The 18,000-nt window shown below is 47.4% G+C and overlaps 1 protein-coding gene across 1 annotated transcript in view; it reads right to left on the bottom strand.

Annotated features, from left to right (window-relative positions):
* The window catches only part of LDB2 (LIM domain binding 2), a 312,091-nt gene extending 296,831 nt beyond the window's left edge, over positions 1-15,260 (bottom strand). The window contains exon 1 of the mRNA XM_048508704.1: positions 14,543-15,260. Coding sequence (XP_048364661.1) covers positions 14,543-14,755 — 213 coding nt within the window. The 5' untranslated portion in view covers positions 14,756-15,260. The remainder of the gene's footprint in view (positions 1-14,542) is intronic.
* Positions 15,261-18,000: the final 2,740 nt, after the last annotated feature.

Consider the following 18,000-nt stretch of genomic DNA (forward strand, 5'->3'; position numbering starts at 1 on the left):
CGGACTAGGATCTGGAAAACTCAATTTCAAATCCCCACTCAAGCCATGGAAACTTGAAGAAGGAGGAAAGGAGGAGGAGAGTTTGGATTTATGCTCCTTTCCCTTCCTCTCCCCACAACAGACACCTAATGAAGTCGGTGAGGTTGAAAGAGTTCTGGAGATCTGTGACTAGCCCAAGGACACCCAAACAGGCTTCACACATAGGAGTAGGAGTAGATTGCCTCCACAGAGAAAAGCTTCTTACTACAATACGCAGTCCTGGCTCCTGAAATATGCAATCCCATTCTTTTCCATAGGAATAACAAGTGTAGCTTGTTTAAGGAAGTTAAATCACCCCTGAAGAAGACTTGGTCAAAATGCATTTGGTCGTGTATTTCTGATTTTTTTTTTTTACAGGATGATAAGAGTTGGAAGTTACCATAGAGGTCATCTATTCTGACCCCCCTCACCATGCAGGAAATCCACAACTACCTCCTCCGCCTACACACACACCACCCAGTGACTCCTGTTTCATGCCCAGAATGGTGATAATTTGTGTCTATCATATTTTGGTTCTACATTTCTGATTCATTTTAATGTACACAGGGATACCTTGTACACATTTTTTATGTATATACATGTATATTGTTTCTCTTTAAGTTTTTATTTATTGACATTACACAGTGGGATCCAACAATTTTAGTAACAGATTCCCATGGTGGTGGGATTCAAACTGTGGTGTAGCGCCAATGGGGCTGGGCGGGGCACGATGGGGGCGTGGCCGGGCATTCAGGGACGGGGCATTCCTGGGCGGGGCTGTGGCAAGGACGCAGCCGCTGTGCCGGTCCTTGGGCGGGAAACGAATGCACGCAGGCGCAGGCTGCCATGCACGCCGGTGCACCTCCTGCTAGACTGCTTCAAGTTCTGCGCGCTACTGCGGAGAGGAGGGGCGTAATTAAGGCAAAAATCACACAGCAAAATCCCCAATTAGCAACCCCCTCTCGGCACACACAAATAATTAGTAACCTACTCTCGGGAACCTGAGAGAACCGGCTGGATCCCACCTCTGATTACATACATATGTTCATGAGCCATGATGCCTAAATGCAATTTCCAGTTTTAGGGGCGGTGTGCACTGTGAGTGCCAGTAGCACGTGAGCAGACGTGAGGTTAGGTGGGCAGCACCATTATCTTTATGCCCTGAAGCAGGGTCCCCTAACATGGTGCCCGTGGCACCTACCAAGTTCCTGGCACCCAACTTCTTTCAATCTGTGGGTGCCTTTGGAATTCCGGCAGAGCATGGCGGGCACAGTCACAAAATGGCTGCCGGAGGTTGTGCCAGCCACAAAATGGCTGCCGGCTGTCGGAGGTCGTGCCAGCCACAGAATGGCTTCACCCAGTAAAGATCTTTGTACTGAGGTGGCAGCTGCTGCCAACGCAATGTCTTTTTAAAAAAAAATAATAATAATCTGCACAGCCAATCAAAACTCTAATGACCAAGAGAAGCCTTGCTGGGCAAAAACCGCGTTTGGCCCCACTACTTTTTAAATCACGGACACTATGATAGGGAATCCTGGTCTAACCTCTTCCTCGGCTACAAGTGACCATCAAAAGCATGGCCTGGTAAAGTTTGGTGCCTATTGTGGAATGGTGAAAAAACAAAGCCCTCAGAATGACATGCATTTTGACACACCAGATTTTAGATCTGTTCACACCTGACAGGAAAAGACTCACCTGACTGGACCCTTTCTGAGGGTACCCAATCGTGTGTAGACCGTCCTGCTCTCATACACTTATTACATATATGCATACAGTATGTATAGGTCTGACTAGCATGTATAGGACAGGACCAAAGCAATCCCCACACATACAGTGGAACCTCGGTTTTCATTGCCTTCGGTTTTCATCGGTTTCGGTTTTCATCAGTTTTTTCAGTGAAAAAATTGTCTCGGTTTTCATCCATTTGCCTCGGTTTTCATCGATTTGCAGTAAGGTGCAGGGGTTTGTGGAGAAAAATCACCCGGACAAAGCTGTTGCAGGCCGTGTCTGCAACTTGTTTAATGACAATGTCTTGCACCATTTCAGATAAATCTTAAAGAGGCATCAGAAACAGACCTCTTTGGACAGCTTTCTGGTGCGCCATTGGTCCACTGGCTCTGAAGCTGGTCCTAGTGTTATTGTTTGTTACTGTTTTCAGCATTAAACCCTATGTTTATTCACCCAAAAATGTGTTTTTGGTATGTTTTTTGGAGTGTCTAGAACAGATTAATTGGATTTACATTGATTCCTATGGAAAAATTTGTCTCGGTTTTTATCGGTTTAGGTTTTCATCGATTCTTTTCGGACGGATTACCAACGAAAACCGAGGTTCCACTGTACATCTACATATTCGTTATCCCTGTTACAATCTTTGAAAGAGTCTTGCTGAGTTTATATGGTGCATCACTAGAATCTTAGTGCCAGGATACACTTAAATATGTTAAAATTAAATGGTCATGTATGCAGAAACTCTGTGGAAAGTCAGACTTATAAACTCTGGAGGCATCACAGAATTTCTTTCCTGTGGCTAAATAATCATTCTACTGGCTCTTCAAAGACCACTTCACCAACACACAGACTCTGCTAGGAAGGATAATATTGTCTTCGACAGGCTGAAAGCTCAAACTGCAGAGGAGAATGCTTTTGGGAGCAGAATGCATGCTGGAAATTATCTAAATAATTTCTTCTCAGTGAACTTGGCTTCCACGCGTGGAATATAAAATTTTGACTTGCTGAAGACCACATCCAGGTCTCTGTGCTCGCTCCCTCTTTGGGAAGGTGGTGTCTATAACATTATATCCTGCGGATGGCCATCCCCTCCCCAAACCTCCCCTTTTGCAGGCTCCACCCTCAGATCTCATTAACTTCCCAGAGGGAAGATAGCAATCCTAAATCTCCCCCACCTGGCTGGGTTGGCATCCTCAAATTGAACCATGGAGCTGATGTTGGCTCTGTTGTAAAAATCCATTTCCTTACATTTAAGGTTCACTGAGAACCGTTCCTCCATGGACAGAAGGTCCACAGTGCAGTCTGAGGAACTGCAGCAACTTCTCCATGCATGTTGTGGTCACGGGGCTTTCCGCACTACAGAAGGGAGCTAAGGTCGACTCGGTTCCCTTCAGTGGGGGGCGATTCCAGGCTGTCCGCACAGCAACTTACTTGGCCCCCTGGAACCGAGCTAAGTGGGCGGGATCATCTTGGTGCCTGTTTCGCTCCTCGATCGTGATTGGAGCTTGTGTTACCACGGGAAACGGGAGTGTTCTTTTTTTTTACAGTTTTTACAGTTTACAGTTTACAGTTACATGCCCGCCACGACTCTCCCGTTCTGCGCATGCCACAAAAGCGGCTCCTGATTGGTTGAACGGATGAGGTGTCATTTCGATGCGTCCGCACTTCGAAGCGGTATCGACCTTGTTCCAGCAGAAAGGTGCAGTTCATAACTGCGACAGGGATGTCACAGTTCTGAGGGGGGGGGGGGAACTGAGACAAAACAACGTTGAGCTCAGTTGCAGTGCGGATACACTGAGGTGAACCTAGATAGAAACCAGTACAACTTTGTCAGTGCGGAAAGCCCCTAACAGAATGGATCTTGTGGGTGTTGAGGAGACATAACGCTCCCACCATACATGGAAGATAAAGCCCTTGTATTTCTCTCCAACCAAGATGACGGCTTTGCAAAGTGTCAGTAGACCCACAGAAGAATGGTGTCATGACCCCTGCTCTCTTAAAAGCACTTCCATGTGAGCAAAAGTCACTAGTATTAGTAACAGCAGTTCAGGGAAATATATGGCATTAGATATTTATTGACAGAACCGCCAAACCCCCTTTCATATAGGAAAGAGAATTCACTGCCCTGCCTCAAGCCACAACCTCTTATTCCAGAGAAACCCGAATCTTCCCTCTCAGCTGGAAAGGAATGCAGCTGCCCTCTTCTATCCTGATCGACTCCATCCAAGCCGACACAGAAAATAACCCCAGGCATCTAACCCAAAACAACAGACTGTGGATTCCCAGGACTACGTTCAAGGGGGGGGGGGAGGGAAGGGGGAGGGGGACACAAGCTACTGTACCCACCTCCCACCAGCAGGTAACTCAGACACCACTCTCCCGAGCAGAATCATACTCCTCTAAGACTATGGATTTAGTAGAGTAAAATTTGCTTAGATTGGTGCTGTTAGAAAAACTTAACAAGGGCCCCTTCCGCACATACAGAATAATGTACATTCAATCCACTTTCACAACTGTTTGAAAGTGGATTTTACTATTCTGCACAGTAATATCCAGCTCCAAAGTGCATTGAAAGTGCATTATTCTGCATGTGCGGAAGGGGCCAAGGTGTTTCCCAAAAGCAAAAACCAAAAAAGTGACTTACCCAGGGCAAATCGCACAAGATATTTACCAGGGCCAATAGGAACAGTTGGAGGACATGGTAGAAAAAGAAGAAGAAGAAGAAGAAGAAGAAGAAGAAGAAGAAGAAGAAGAAGAAGAAGAAGAAGAAGAAGAAGAAGAAGAAGAAGAAGAAGAAGAAGAAGAAGAAGAAGAAGAAGAAGAAGAAGAAGAACAAGAACAAGAAGAACAAGAAGAAGAAGAACAAGAACAAGAACAAGAAGAACAAGAAGAACAAGAAGAACAAGAACAAGAACAAGAAGAACAAGAACAAGAACAAGAAGAACAAGAACAAGAAGAACAAGAAGAACAAGAAGAACAAGAAGAACAAGAAGAACAAGAACAAGAACAAGAAGAACAAGAACAAGAAGAACAAGAACAAGAGGAGGAGGAGGAGGAGGAGGAGGAGGAGGAGGAGGAGGAGTTTGGATTTATATCCCCCCTTTCTCTCCTGTAGGAGACTCAAAGGGGCTGACAATCTCCTTGCCCTTCCCCCCTCACAACACCCTGTGAGGTGGGTGGGGCTGAGAGAGCTCCGAGAAGCTGTGACTAGCCCAAGGTCACCCAGCTGGCCTGTGTGGGAGTGCACAAGCTAATCTAGTTCACCAGATAAGCTTCCACAGCTCAGGAGGCAGAGCTGGGAATCAAACCCGGTTCCTCCAGATTAGAGTACACGAGCTCTTAACCTCCTACGCCACTGCTGCTCCTGGGTGGTTCACTATATTAAAGGAGAAAAAGCTTCTGCATTTTGGAACTTGCCTTGCCAGAAAACTGCCCCCACCCCAAGAATACCATTTGTGTCATAATGTTGCAGTGCTGGGGACCAGGTTTTGGTGCTTGGGGTAATTTGATGCCCTTCTGCCTCTGTGCCATGTCTGTAGTCTCCCCCATTGGTTCGGGGTTTCAGAGGCATCCCACCCTGCCCCCCTCCAGAGGTAAAAGTAGGTGGGTTGGGGGCAGAGGTGGGATTCAGCAGGTTGGCACCACTCCGGCAGAACCGGTTGTTAAAATGGTGCTTGTAAACAACCAGTTGTTAAATTATTTGAATCCCACCACCAGAACCGGTTGTTAAATTAATTGAATCCCACCTCTGGGTGGGGGCATTTGGGCCCACTGGGGATGCTGGTTTTGACAAAGGCAGTGTTAAAAATGACTGCTAATTCTCATATTAATTCGGGATTATTGTCCAATGCGGAAGCATACTATTTACCACGGCACCACAACTGACCACACTTTAATCTGTATGTGGAAAAGAGTATAGTTGATTTTACTGTTGTAGTTTACTACAGTATAGTTGATTTTACTATAGGGGTTTAACTATAGGGGTTTGCACTGGCAAATCTCAGTTCTGGCATTAGCCAGGGAAGATCCTCATTACCAATAAACTACTGTTCTTCTACATAAGTTTGTTGCAGTTTTTGGGATTCTGACATTGCGGCTGCGCAAACAATCCCTGAAATGTTGGTGCTGCTAACCTAAAAACTGCACCCCCTGCAGGCTAAAAACTGAAAAAACACTTAAAAATAAAAAAACACAAATGGGGGGCGGAGCTTCGGACATGTAATGGGGAGTTAAACCGGGGAACCCCCCCTTACCTTTTATTTGTGCTACTGCTCTAATTTTTAGCATATCGTGCTTTGGTCATTTTAATGTTATGACAGCTGCTTCTGATAGGATTTTTTTTTCCTCATGAGGAAGCTTCAAATATATATCTCAAATCAGCTCTGCTTGCTCCGTCCATGTCCAAATAAGAATATATGAGAGACAAGATAAGCCCAAGGTGGTTTCCTGTTCAAATGAGAAAGAATGCTTTGCCCTGTTGATAATTGTTAATCATTAAGGTGAGCTCGTTGGCTTCCCTCTTGTATTGGACTTCTTCATCACTCCCACTCCTCAAATTAAATGAAGATGGATCACAGACAGACACTGATTTCCAGTTTATATTTTACAGTATATTAAAATTCTAGAATTAGGATAAGGGACTAAGTCAATCACTGGTGATATGCAGAGAATCTATGCAGAAAAAAATATATATTCCAGAGGGTTTTTGGAATGGAAATGAAAAGACAACCTGCAGCAAAAATACAAGCGATTCAATGTTAGTCAGCTCCATTTTCAATACAAAGGCGAAGTTGGAAGATGTTTGATTGGTCATCTTTTCAAAGTGGCTTTTCTCATAAATACCTCTAAGAAACAATCATGTAGAGGACTTTACTACCATTGCCATTATTATTATTATTATTATTATTATTATTATTATTATTATTATTATTATTATTATTTATTATTATTATTATTATTATTATTAATTTAATGACAACTGGAACATTCCTCTTCAAAACAGAGTTCTCATTTCTATGCATTTTTCTATGCATTTTCCCAGTTCTAATGTTCACTTTTCCACTTAAAGTACCGAAATGTGTCTGAGACAAATCTGATCAGAATAAACTCAGCAGCTAATATCTGTCATTTTTGTTACCAAGACTATTTTGTGAGTGATCCTGAAAGCACTGAGGGGGAAAGAGTTACGATCTCATAAAACAGCCATGTAAAAACTTATAGCAGCTGGTGAGGAGAGGGTGGAGAGAGAATGGTAGAATCACAACATTTCGTTTTAGCAATATTCCTTCTGCTGAGATTTCATAGGCCCTTTAGCTCCTAGCTCCTGACCCAAGTTTGAAGTACCTGCAGGGAGAGGAAGCCAAACTCAGCCTAGAAAGAACTCAGCTTCTCCCTCGTGATATTTGACAGTACAGAGTACTTGGATTGCTCAGACAGGAGCACTGGCACCAGGGACGTAGGTATAGATTTTTTATGGGGGGGTTCGGGGGGGCCACACCATACCCGCCCCTAGGGCATGGCCATGCCTCCCCAAGCCCCGCCCCTGGCCTAGCACTTATAAAAGCAGCTCTCCGAGGCCGGGGACGGCAGATTCCCCTGCCCTGCCCTCCCCTGCCCCCCAACAGCTGGGCTTCCAGCCGGCAGCCGGCAGTTCCTTCTGCCCTCCCCTCTGGGCAGAGGCATAGAGGGAAAATGGAGCCCGGTGCAAAATCTGAGTTTTGCAGGGGTGGGGGCCCCCACCCGGCAGCCGCTGTGATGCTGGAATCCACCCCCAAACAGCATCACTTTCAATGTGGCGTAGTGGTTAAGAGCAGGTGCATTCTAATCTGGAGGAACCAGGTTTGATTTCCTGCTCTGCTGCTTGAGCTGTGGAGGCTTCTCTGGGGAATTCAGATTATCCTGTGCTCTCCCACACACGCCAGCTGGGTGACCTTCGGTTAGTCACAACTTTTCGGAGCTCTCTCAGCCCCACCCACCTCAAAGGGTGTTTGTTGTGAGGGGGGAAGGGCAAGGAGATTGTAAGCTCCTTTGAGTCTCCTACAGGAGAGAAAGGGAGGATATAAATCCAAACTCTTCTTCTTCTTCTAAACTGAGGACCTCAGATTCTCCCTTTAAATCCATGCCGAAGGGGGTGGATTTAAAGGAGAATTTGGGGAAATTTGGGGGGTGCCTGCTGTCAGGGGTGCAATTGTTAAGCTAGAAGCACCAAACTTTCAGGGTATCGTTAGGAGTCTCTCCTAATGATACCACCCAGGTTTGGTGAAGTTTGGTTCAGGGGGTCCATAACTTTCAAAGGTGTAGCCCCCATCTCCTATCAACTCCTATCAACATTGGAAACAATGGGTGATGGGAGTCACCCCTTTTGGGAGTCCATAGCTTTGGACCCCCTGGACCAAACTTCACAAAACCTGGGTGGTATCAATAAGAGACTCTCCTGATAATACATCCCACGTTTGGTGAAGTTTGGTTCAGGGTGTCCAAAGTTATGGACCCTCAAAGGTGTAGCCCCCATCTTCTATTAGCTCCCATTGGAAACAATGGAGGATGGGGCACCCCCTTTGGGAGTCCATAACTTTGGACCCCCTGAACCAAACCTCACCAAACCCGGCAGGTATCATCAGGAGATTCCCCCAAACAATCCCTGAAAGTTTGGTGCTGCTAGCCTAAACGATGCGCCCCCTGCATGCCAAAAACCAAAAAACACTAAAAATGTTTTTAAAACCCACAAACAGGGTTTAAAACACAGACATGAATGGGGGGGTTTGAACCCGAGAAACCCCCCCCCCCTTACCTACGTCCTTGGCTGAGGCAGAACATGTAGCGCCATTAAAGGAAGGACCAAACACTGCCAGAGTGAGTATTCATATTACATTGCCTGTCTGAATGCATTGCTCAAACCACATTTTCAGGAGTGTCAGATGCTTGGTCAACTTTATTAGAAACTTTTGTCTCCAACAGTCCAGTTTCTCCATCCTGGCAAGAGGGGAACTTTGCAGACTCTGAGGAAGACACAAGAAAAGATCGTCTTTGACTCCCTAGACCTGTGAGTTGCTTGATCTTCTGAGGGTGGAAGCCCGAAGTAAATCCTGGTAGCCCAAGGCAGGTATGCCGAAACAGGTCCTTAGGATGCTACCTGGAGGCACACAGGCGTGTTGGGTTCTTTTCAATCTCAATGTTTTTTTTAAAAAAATGTACTTATTATGCCTGCATTTTCCTTCACCTGTCATTTCCATCTCCCACGGAAAAAGGCAGAAAGATACAGATGCTTGCAGAAATCTATAGAAACCATTTTAAATTCATCTTAGGGCACAGGTGTCAAACTTGCGGCCCTCCAGATGTTATGGACTACAGTTCCCATCATCCCCTGCCATGCCGGCAGGGGATGATGGGAACTGTAGTCCATAACATCTGGAGGGCCGCACGTTTGACACCTCTGTCTTAGGGCATGAGAGCAGTTTGCCGACTTCGTCCAATGCCTAAAATCCAATGCCCTCCTTGGAGAAAGAGGCTAAAACACTGAAATAGCAAACGAGATCCAAGGTGCGTTCACACATCACTGGGTATGGCATAATGGTTCCACTAGAGCGATTAGTTCCAAACTGACTGTCCTCTGTGGGTGAGCGTCACGATGCTGCCGTGGGGGGGGGGGGGGATTTGCTTTCGCTTTCGCAGGTGCTGTGTTATCACTTCTAGCTGTGGCCGTGGAGTTCTGCGGCTGGAGAGAGACTCCAGGCCAGACAATGCGAACTGTCCGTGGAAGCGAATTCCCCCTCAACGGCAGCATCGTGACAATCGCCAACAATGGCTAGGATGCAACATCCAATACTGGGCGACTGCAACCCCCCCCCCCCCCAAAAGACAACTCACCCAAGTCCCTCGAGGAGATAACATTCACATTCCTTAAGGTATTCCCCTGAGATATTTTACAGTTTGCAGTTAAAAATGATAAAATGTGACAAGATCTTCAAACATGCTTTCTTTGTCCCACATCTTGTTGCCTGGAATGACAAGATTTCGAAAGATGCTGCTCAGGAGGGCTGAAATACTCATGAAAAAATGGCACAAACTTGCCTAAAAAGCCTTGCCGTTTGAAATGGGGATATAGCCAGCTTAATCTTGCCGCTACTTGGAATCAACTAGCTGGCCTAAGCAAGCTGCTGTTTCCTGAGCCCCTTGTGTATGATGTGGGGAAGCAGGCCCACTTAACAGGGTTGTTGTTGCAACATAATGAGTAAGGCCTCACAGACTCATGCTGCTGGTGCAGGGGTCTTCAAACTATGGCCCTCCAGATGTTCAGAGACTACAATTCCCATGAGCCCTACCACTTGGCCATGCTGGCAGGGGCTGATGGGAATTGTAGTCCATGAACATCTGGAGGGCCATAGTTTGAAGACCCCTGTGCTGGTGGAAGCGAGCGGGGCATTTGCACCTTCTATTCAGTGGTGGGATTCAAATACTTTAACAACCAGTTCCGGTGGTGGGATGCAAATAATTTAACAACTGGTTGTTTACAAGCACCATTTTAACAACCGGTTCTGCCGAAGTGGCGCGAACCGGCTGGATCCCACCGCTGCTTCTACTCTAGCTGTGCAACCACGAGATTTAAAGCGCATTCTAATATCTTTCTGCAAAATAAAATCATTTCCCCTTGTTTTAAACCCTTTTGTCTACTTCTGTGTTTTAAACCAGTTCTTTTTTTTTTCTTTTCTTTTTAAAAGAAAACATAAAAGAATTGCACCACCAACGGTGGTACAAAGAAGCATTTGCTTCGAATGTCAAAGGAAAAAAATTAATGTGCAGCGCAGCTTAACTTAACATGAAGCTTTGCACTGCTAGGGAAAAAAAAATATTTAAGTTACGTTGAAGTACAGAATGTCTGAAATATTTAGATAAATGAACCACATAGGTGAAACTTCCACATGCCATATTTGCAGGAAGGAAAATAGCTGCATTTTGACATGAACCTTGTTTGTTTTTTCCCTAAAAGAAGGCATAAAACGTAAAACAAAGTGAACCGTCTCTTCTTAGACCCCTCTGACTCTCTAATCTTGCACACATTTATTCAGTAGTGAATCCCATTGATTTCAACGGATCCTGTTTCCTAGGGTGGTCCAGAGAATAAACTAGCCGTTGTAGTTACACAGGTCATCAAAACAAACGAAAACGCTGCTACCTTAAAGCAAGCCCAGCCATGCTGGTTTAAGCAACATCCCTGCCCTAAAGAATCATACAGGCCCATAAAACTTATATTTGCCCAGAATTCCATATTTGCTGGAATAATCACTCCCATCACAACATGCTTTCCTGTCACCCTTACCAAGGAAGGAGCCTTGACGCCAGACCAAAAAACAATAGTGGCAGTTTTATTTCTGTTGCAGAAAGGACAAATTTAACCAGATTTCTAACATTGCGTTCACAAACCTGCTTACCCTTAATATGAGATTTTTGAACAAAATTTCGAACAAAAGCATTCTAAATGTACCAGCACAGGCCATTCCCTCCGATGGAAGGAACCTCCCAGACACAAGATGGGCAACTTCGTCCACCAGCGAATGCTACTTCCACCAGCAGAATGATTCTGTGAGGCCTTACTCATTATGTTGCAACAACAACCCTGTAAAGTAGGCCTGCTTCCCCACATCACACACAAGGGGCTCAGGAAACAGCAGCTTGCTTTGGCCAGCTAGTTGGTTCCAAGCAGCGGCAAGATTAAGCTGGCTATTTCCCCATTTCAAACGCCAAGGCTTTTGGGGCAAGTTTGTGCCATTTTTCGTGAGTATTTCAGCACTCCTAAGCAGCATCTTTCGAAATCTTGTCGTTCAAGGCAACCAAATGTGGGACAAAGAAAGCCTGTTTTAAGATCTTGTCGCATTTTATCATTTTTAACTGCAAATTAACTGTAAAATATCTCAGGGGAATACCTTAAGGAATGTGAATATGAGACACAGCATTATATGGGTACAACTCGTCAGAGAGCCGGTCTTGGCTTTCAACATGGTTGACAAACCCTGACCTCCTGCCATGAGATGTATGAAATAGCTATTAGATATTCTGGGGTCAGAAGGGACCATGACAGGCAATAGGAGGCATGTATTTTATAAAGCAATTAATAAAAACCAGTGACTCAGACAAGTGACTGTGTGCATGTGTTAAGTACAGTCAAGTTGCTTCCAACTTATGGATTAATGACCTCAAAAACATCCTACTGTTAACAGCTTTGCTCAGGTCTTGCAAACTGAGGCCCGTGGCTTCCTTGCCTGGGCCAATCCATCTCAGGTTGGGCCTTTCTCTTTTCCTGCTACCTTTAACTTTTCCTAGCGTTATTGTCTTTTCCGGCGAGTCTCACCTTCTCATAAAGCGACCGAAGTACAATAGCTTGACTTTTTGAAATCGCTTTAGGTTCCCAAGGAGGACAATTCGGAGGCTTGATTTTGATCTAGAGCTGAGCTGCAGCTTGACTTTTTTTGGCATAAAAAATCTTCTCCAACACCACATATTCTGCATCGCGACTGCCCGAGGGCACATCCCACCACTAATAGTCTCCCCACAGCAACCTAGCCTTCTTAAAAAGAGGTTCAGAGGCTAAGGATCTTTCAGCTCTGATAAAAACTGACAACTGAAAGCAACGTATATTTTTAATGGCTATCGCAAACTTCTGAACAATCAACAAATGATGAATTCCTGTGCACAAACATTAACATGCAAATATTTCTTTTTCAGAAAGCAACCAGACCTTCGGGCCACCCCAAATTCTCCCAAATTGCAGAAGTACTACAGAAACACAAACCGTCACAAGAACACAAACTCTCTAAAAAGCATAACTGTCATCTGGGAGATCTTCTCAGCTATGGAGAAACTCAAGAAACAGTATCTGCTGTCTACGATTGTCTACAAATAGTAGACAAATAGTCTACTATTTGTCTATGAGTGAGTAGACAAATAGTAGACAAATAGTAGACAAGTAGACAAATAGAGAAGGTGTACTTAGAATTAAACCTCCACACCCCTATAATGATAGAGAGAGATTTGCTTTTTCCCCCCATTTGACAGTTTTCCTTTGACAGTTGTGTTATACCCCAAACGTCACACATGGGACAGAAAAGGAGGATAACTATATCAAAGTTTGAGAAGTTGGTGAAAGTGAGGGAAACACAAAAGAAGCCATTCTGATCGACACATACAAAGTGATGTACCCTTCAGGGCAATGTGTAAACAGCAAGCAAGTGAAGCATCCCACAATCCACATCTGGAACCACAAGGAAGTTACTATCCCTGTACTGTTCTTTAAAAAAATGTCCTCTGATGAGAAACAAACAGAGAAGGTCTACTTAGAATTAAGCCTGTAGCAAGGAAACAGAGCTGGATTGCCGCAAATCACCACATCCCATGCACAGATTGACACAGTTGGGGAGCCAGGCCCTCGAGCAGCCCCTGGACTCTCCCGGCGCTACATTTTGGTCATCTATTTGGAGAGTTCCTTTTGGCTTCCCTAGAAATCTTTCATTTTCCCAAAGCAGAACTCTTCCAATTCACTTGAGTTGACATCCATTGGCAACTCCAGTTCGCTACCTTTTTGGAATCCAATTCACCCCCAAAAACAGCACCTTTGGGAAAGAGGACTGTCCCCTGCAAGCTACTCACAACTTCAGAACTTTCCCACTGTGGCTGCAGAATCCTCTCTTTGAAATTAAGGCTGGACAGACAGACAGACAGACAGACAGACAGACAGACAGACAGACAGACAGCACAAATACACTAGTACACAGGTGTGTCAAACTTGGCCCTCCAGATGTCATGGACTACAGTTCCCCATCATCCCCTGCCAGCATGCTGGCGGAGGGTGATAAGGAACTGTAGTCAATCCATCTGGAGGGCCTAAGTTTGGCTATTCTATGCCCGAAACAAGGATGAGTGGGAAACTTGGGAATCTGTCACCTCATTTCCAAGCCTCCAATCGGAAACCAGGTCATGCCTCCTTCAGGAGATACCAACCACAACCAGCTAGCCTACTCTTGCATTGGACAACGGAGGGGCCGGCTTCTCTGACAGCAACTTCGGGACCCCTGGAAAAGTTATGCCACCCCCTCCAGAAGGCAGGGCAAACAGACCCATACCAAGGACATGGGCCATTGAAGATGCACATGCACCCCCGCCCCGTCCCCCCCCCCCAAAACCAAACAAAAACACTTCTAACCCAAGTCACCCTGGAAGGGCCCCCCCCCCCCCCATCTCCAGCACCATTTCAGCAGGGAGCATCACCTGCGCTTTTCCCATCTTCTCAGCTCGGCCATGCCTCCGCGCCACGGGCGCGCACACACACACACACGCACATACACGCGGGCACGCCAGCCCCGTCCACACGTTCTGCCAAACACCCATGTCGGTGCAGAGGAGGGGCGGGGGGGGGGGGAGAGATCTTTGCCTCGGGACGCGCGGAGCCGCCTCCGCCCAGCCAGCCCCGCAATAAGTTTGAGCAACTCTCTGCAGGTGACCCTCTGTCTCCCCCCCCCCCATTTCAAAAAGCACCCTGCGGACAATACCTCGCAATGATGCAAACATAGCATGCGGGGGGGGGGGGTCCCCTTCGCGCGCGCCCAAAAAGCAGCCGCGCTTGGAAATGGTGCAATTGCAATTGCAAGGGGCGGGGGGGGGGGGCGCGGGGGAGGGGGGTGCAATAAAAAAAATGTCCCGAAGTCTCTCCCTGTCTCTTTCCAAGAGTTGCCCCATTGCCAAGGGGGGTCGCCCGGTCCAGTCCAAAGGCCGCCCCCCCCACCGCCGCGCCCCCCGGGACGCTGACCTCGGTGCGAGCCTGCAGGCGCTTGTTCAGCTCGTAGACGCGGTACTCGGGCTGCACCACGTAGGGCGGGGGCCGCCGGTAGAAGGGCCCGAAGGGGGACGAGTAGAAGGGGTCGTGCGGCGCGCCGGACATCGCGCGGGCGGCTGCGGCTGCCGGGGGCTCCTCCGGGCGCGCAGGCGGCGGCGGCGGCGGCGGCGGCGATCCCGCGCACATGGGCTGAGTGGCGCTCGGCGGCACCGACACGCCAGCCCAGCAGAGCCGAGCCGGGCGGGGGGAGGAGGCGAGGGGAGGGGAGGGGAGGGAGGGGAGGAGGAGGAGGAGGCGGCGAGGGGGAGGGGAGGGAGGGGAGGCTCCGCCGCTGGAATCGCGGATGGAGCCCTCTGGAGCCCGGCGGAGAGGCGCTCAGCTCGCCGAGCTGCGGCTGGCTTGGCCAACACCGCCCGGGGAAGGGCGCGTCCTCTACCCGCCGCCCTGGATGGAGCCCGATCCCTCCGTTCCTCTCTCTCTCGCACACACGCACACCGGGGTTGGGCTTCATGGGGGCCGGGGGCGCCAAAGGGGCGCGGGGGGGGGGGGGCGCAAGCTTGGCACCCCCCCCCCCCAAGTTTGTTAAGGCTCCCCAAGGCTGAAGCCGTGCCTGGGGGGGGGGGCGCAGCCAGGGACACCTTGGAGGAGCCTCCCTCCGGCAGGAGGGTCCTGGGATGGTCGCAGGCTGGGGTGGGCTTCTTGGCAGGGGTCCTGCGCGCAGGCACGCACGCGCACACACACACACACACACAAAACCTGATCTGGGTTTTAGGGTCTTTGTTTTTTTCATTGAAAAGATGGGGCTGCGCGCGTGTTGAGGTCCGGGTTTGGTTCCTCGGGAGTGATAAACCTTGTTTGGAGAGAAACGGGTGTTTGTTTTGGACCAGATCTTCGCGAAACTGGGGTTGGTTGGTTTTGTGTTTTGTGTTTGTTTGTTTTTTCCAAACCGGTTTAGTCGCAGAAAACTGACTCCAAAAAAATTGGAGTCCAGGTGTGTTGGTGTGGGGGGGGGGGGGGGGGGAGTGCTGACTCCTATCTTAAAGCCAGGTGTCAAACTCATTTGTCATGAGGACCAGATTATGACATAAATATGACTTGGTTGGGCTGGGTTGAAGAAGAAGAAGAAGAGTTTGGATTTCTATCTCCCCCCCCCCCCTTTCTCTCCTGCAGGAGACTCAAAGGGGCTGACAATCTCCTTGCCCTTCCCACCCTCACAACAAACCCCCTGTGAGGTGGGTGGGGCTGAGAGAGCTCCGAAGAACTGTGACTAGCCCAAGGTCACTCAGCTGGCGTGTGTGGGAGGACACAGGCTAATCTGAATTCCCCAGAGAAGCCTCCACAGCTCAAGTGGCAGAGCGGGGAATCAAACCCGGTTCCTCCAGATCAGAGTACACCTGTTCTTAACCACTATACCACTGCTGCTGGGCGGGGGGGGGGGGGCTGCTGAAGGCTCACTAGCCCAAATCAGCAGGGGGGGGGGGGCGTTTTCTAGCTCAGCTTGCCCCATGTTGGGCTCACCAGCATAGGACCGCACTGGGGTAGACTTGCATTAGCTGTTGTATGTTTACAAGGCTGGGAAGATGTGGTCTGTTGTTTTGCTCGCATCTGTGGTTTGCACCTTTATTAACCGTGGACAGAAACACATCTCACCGTGACCCGCCTTGGAAAATGCCAGCCATAGAAGCGGATGAAACGTCAGGAGCAAAAACTACCAGACCACACAGCCCAGAAAAAACCACCACAGCTGGCTGATTCCAGCTGTGAAAGCTGTCAGCAATCACTAGAAGAAGAAGAAGAAGAAGAAGAAGAAGAAGAAGAAGAAGAAGAAGAAGAAGAAGAAGAAGAAGAAGAAGAAGAAGAAGAAGAAGAAGAAGAAGAAGAAGAAGAAGAAGTTGTTGTTTGGATTTATATCCCCCCTTTCTCTCCTGCAGGAGACTCAAAGGGGCTTACAATCTCCTTGCCCTTCCCCCCTCACAACAAACACCCTGGGAGGTAGGTGGGGCTGAGAGAGCTCCGAGAAGCTGTGACTAGCCCAAGGTCACCCAGCTGGCGTGTGTGGGAATGCACAGGGTAATCTGAATTCCCCAGAGAAGCCTCCACAGCTCAGGCGGCAGAGCTGGGAATCAAACCCGGTTCCTCCAGATTAGATACACGAGCTCTTAGCCTCCCACGCCACTGCTGCTCCTACGCCACTAGACATTCATTCTCCAAAAAATTGAGCACATCCATTGTTTTCCTTAAATTCTCCATGCTTTTATGAAATGAGCTATTTCTTATATATCCAGGGTAATGATGCCAATCACTGGGGTCTGGAAGGAATTTCCCTCCAGGCCAAAAATCCCGGAGGGTCTTTGCCTTCCTCTGGGCACAACGCAAGGGTCACTGGGGGAGTGGAGGCAGGAGAGGAACTTGTGGATTCCATTGGTTATGCAGGGGGTGGTCTAGATGACCCTTAAAGTCCCTTCCAACTCCAGATTTCTATATTTCTAAATGATACTTCACATTTATATTTAGCATTGAGGGTCAGCATGGTAGGAACCTTGGATCACCTGAGTGATCTTGGATCAGCCTCACTTATTTAAGCCTAACTGACCACACAGGGTCGTTCACTCATTCATGAGCCTTTATTAGCATAAAGTTTATAACACATTATGAAAGGAAGATAAGAAAAAAATACAAATTACAATTGATAAGATTAAATCATTAAAATAGATTATTTACATTTAATTATTTCAAGGAGGAAATTTGCAAGGTATTCGTTATAGGTAGGTTCAGGATTATTCAGAAGACTTGAAATAACAACTGAGTCGGCGGGATCTGTGGCAAGTAATGGGACATACCGTGTTTCCCCGAATATAAGACAGTGTCTTATATTAATTTTTGCTCCCAAAGATGCGCTATGTCTTATTTTCAGGGGATGTCTTATTTTTCTGTGTTCTGTTCATCGGGCATGCTTCTAAACAAAAACTTTGCTATGTCTTACTTTCGGGGGATGCCTTATATTTCGCACTTCAGCAAAACCTCTACTATGTCTTATTTTTCGGGGATGTCTTATATTAGGGGAAACAGGGGATGTCTTATTTTCAGGGGATGTCTTATTTTTCCTGTGTTCTGTTTGTCGGGCATGCTTCCAAACAAAAACTTTGCTATGTCTTACTTTCGGGGGGTGCCTTATATTTCACACTTCAGCAAAACCTCTGCTATGTCTTATTTTTAGGGGATGTCTTATATTTGGGGAAACAGGGTACGTTGCATGCTTTTCTCTGAGTCTTTCGGTTCTTGAATAATGAAGAAGTGAGTGAGCTCACACAGGGTTGTTGTGAGGATACTGTTGATGAGAGGTTTCCTCACGGCCACACAGCCTGGAAAACCCACAACAACCAGTATCTGTGACCTGTATGCAAATGTAATTTTACTGTTTGGATGACACA

This window comes from Sphaerodactylus townsendi, linkage group LG10, assembly GCF_021028975.2.
Source record: "Sphaerodactylus townsendi isolate TG3544 linkage group LG10, MPM_Stown_v2.3, whole genome shotgun sequence".
In the NCBI taxonomy this organism is placed as follows: Eukaryota; Metazoa; Chordata; class Lepidosauria; order Squamata; family Sphaerodactylidae; genus Sphaerodactylus; species Sphaerodactylus townsendi.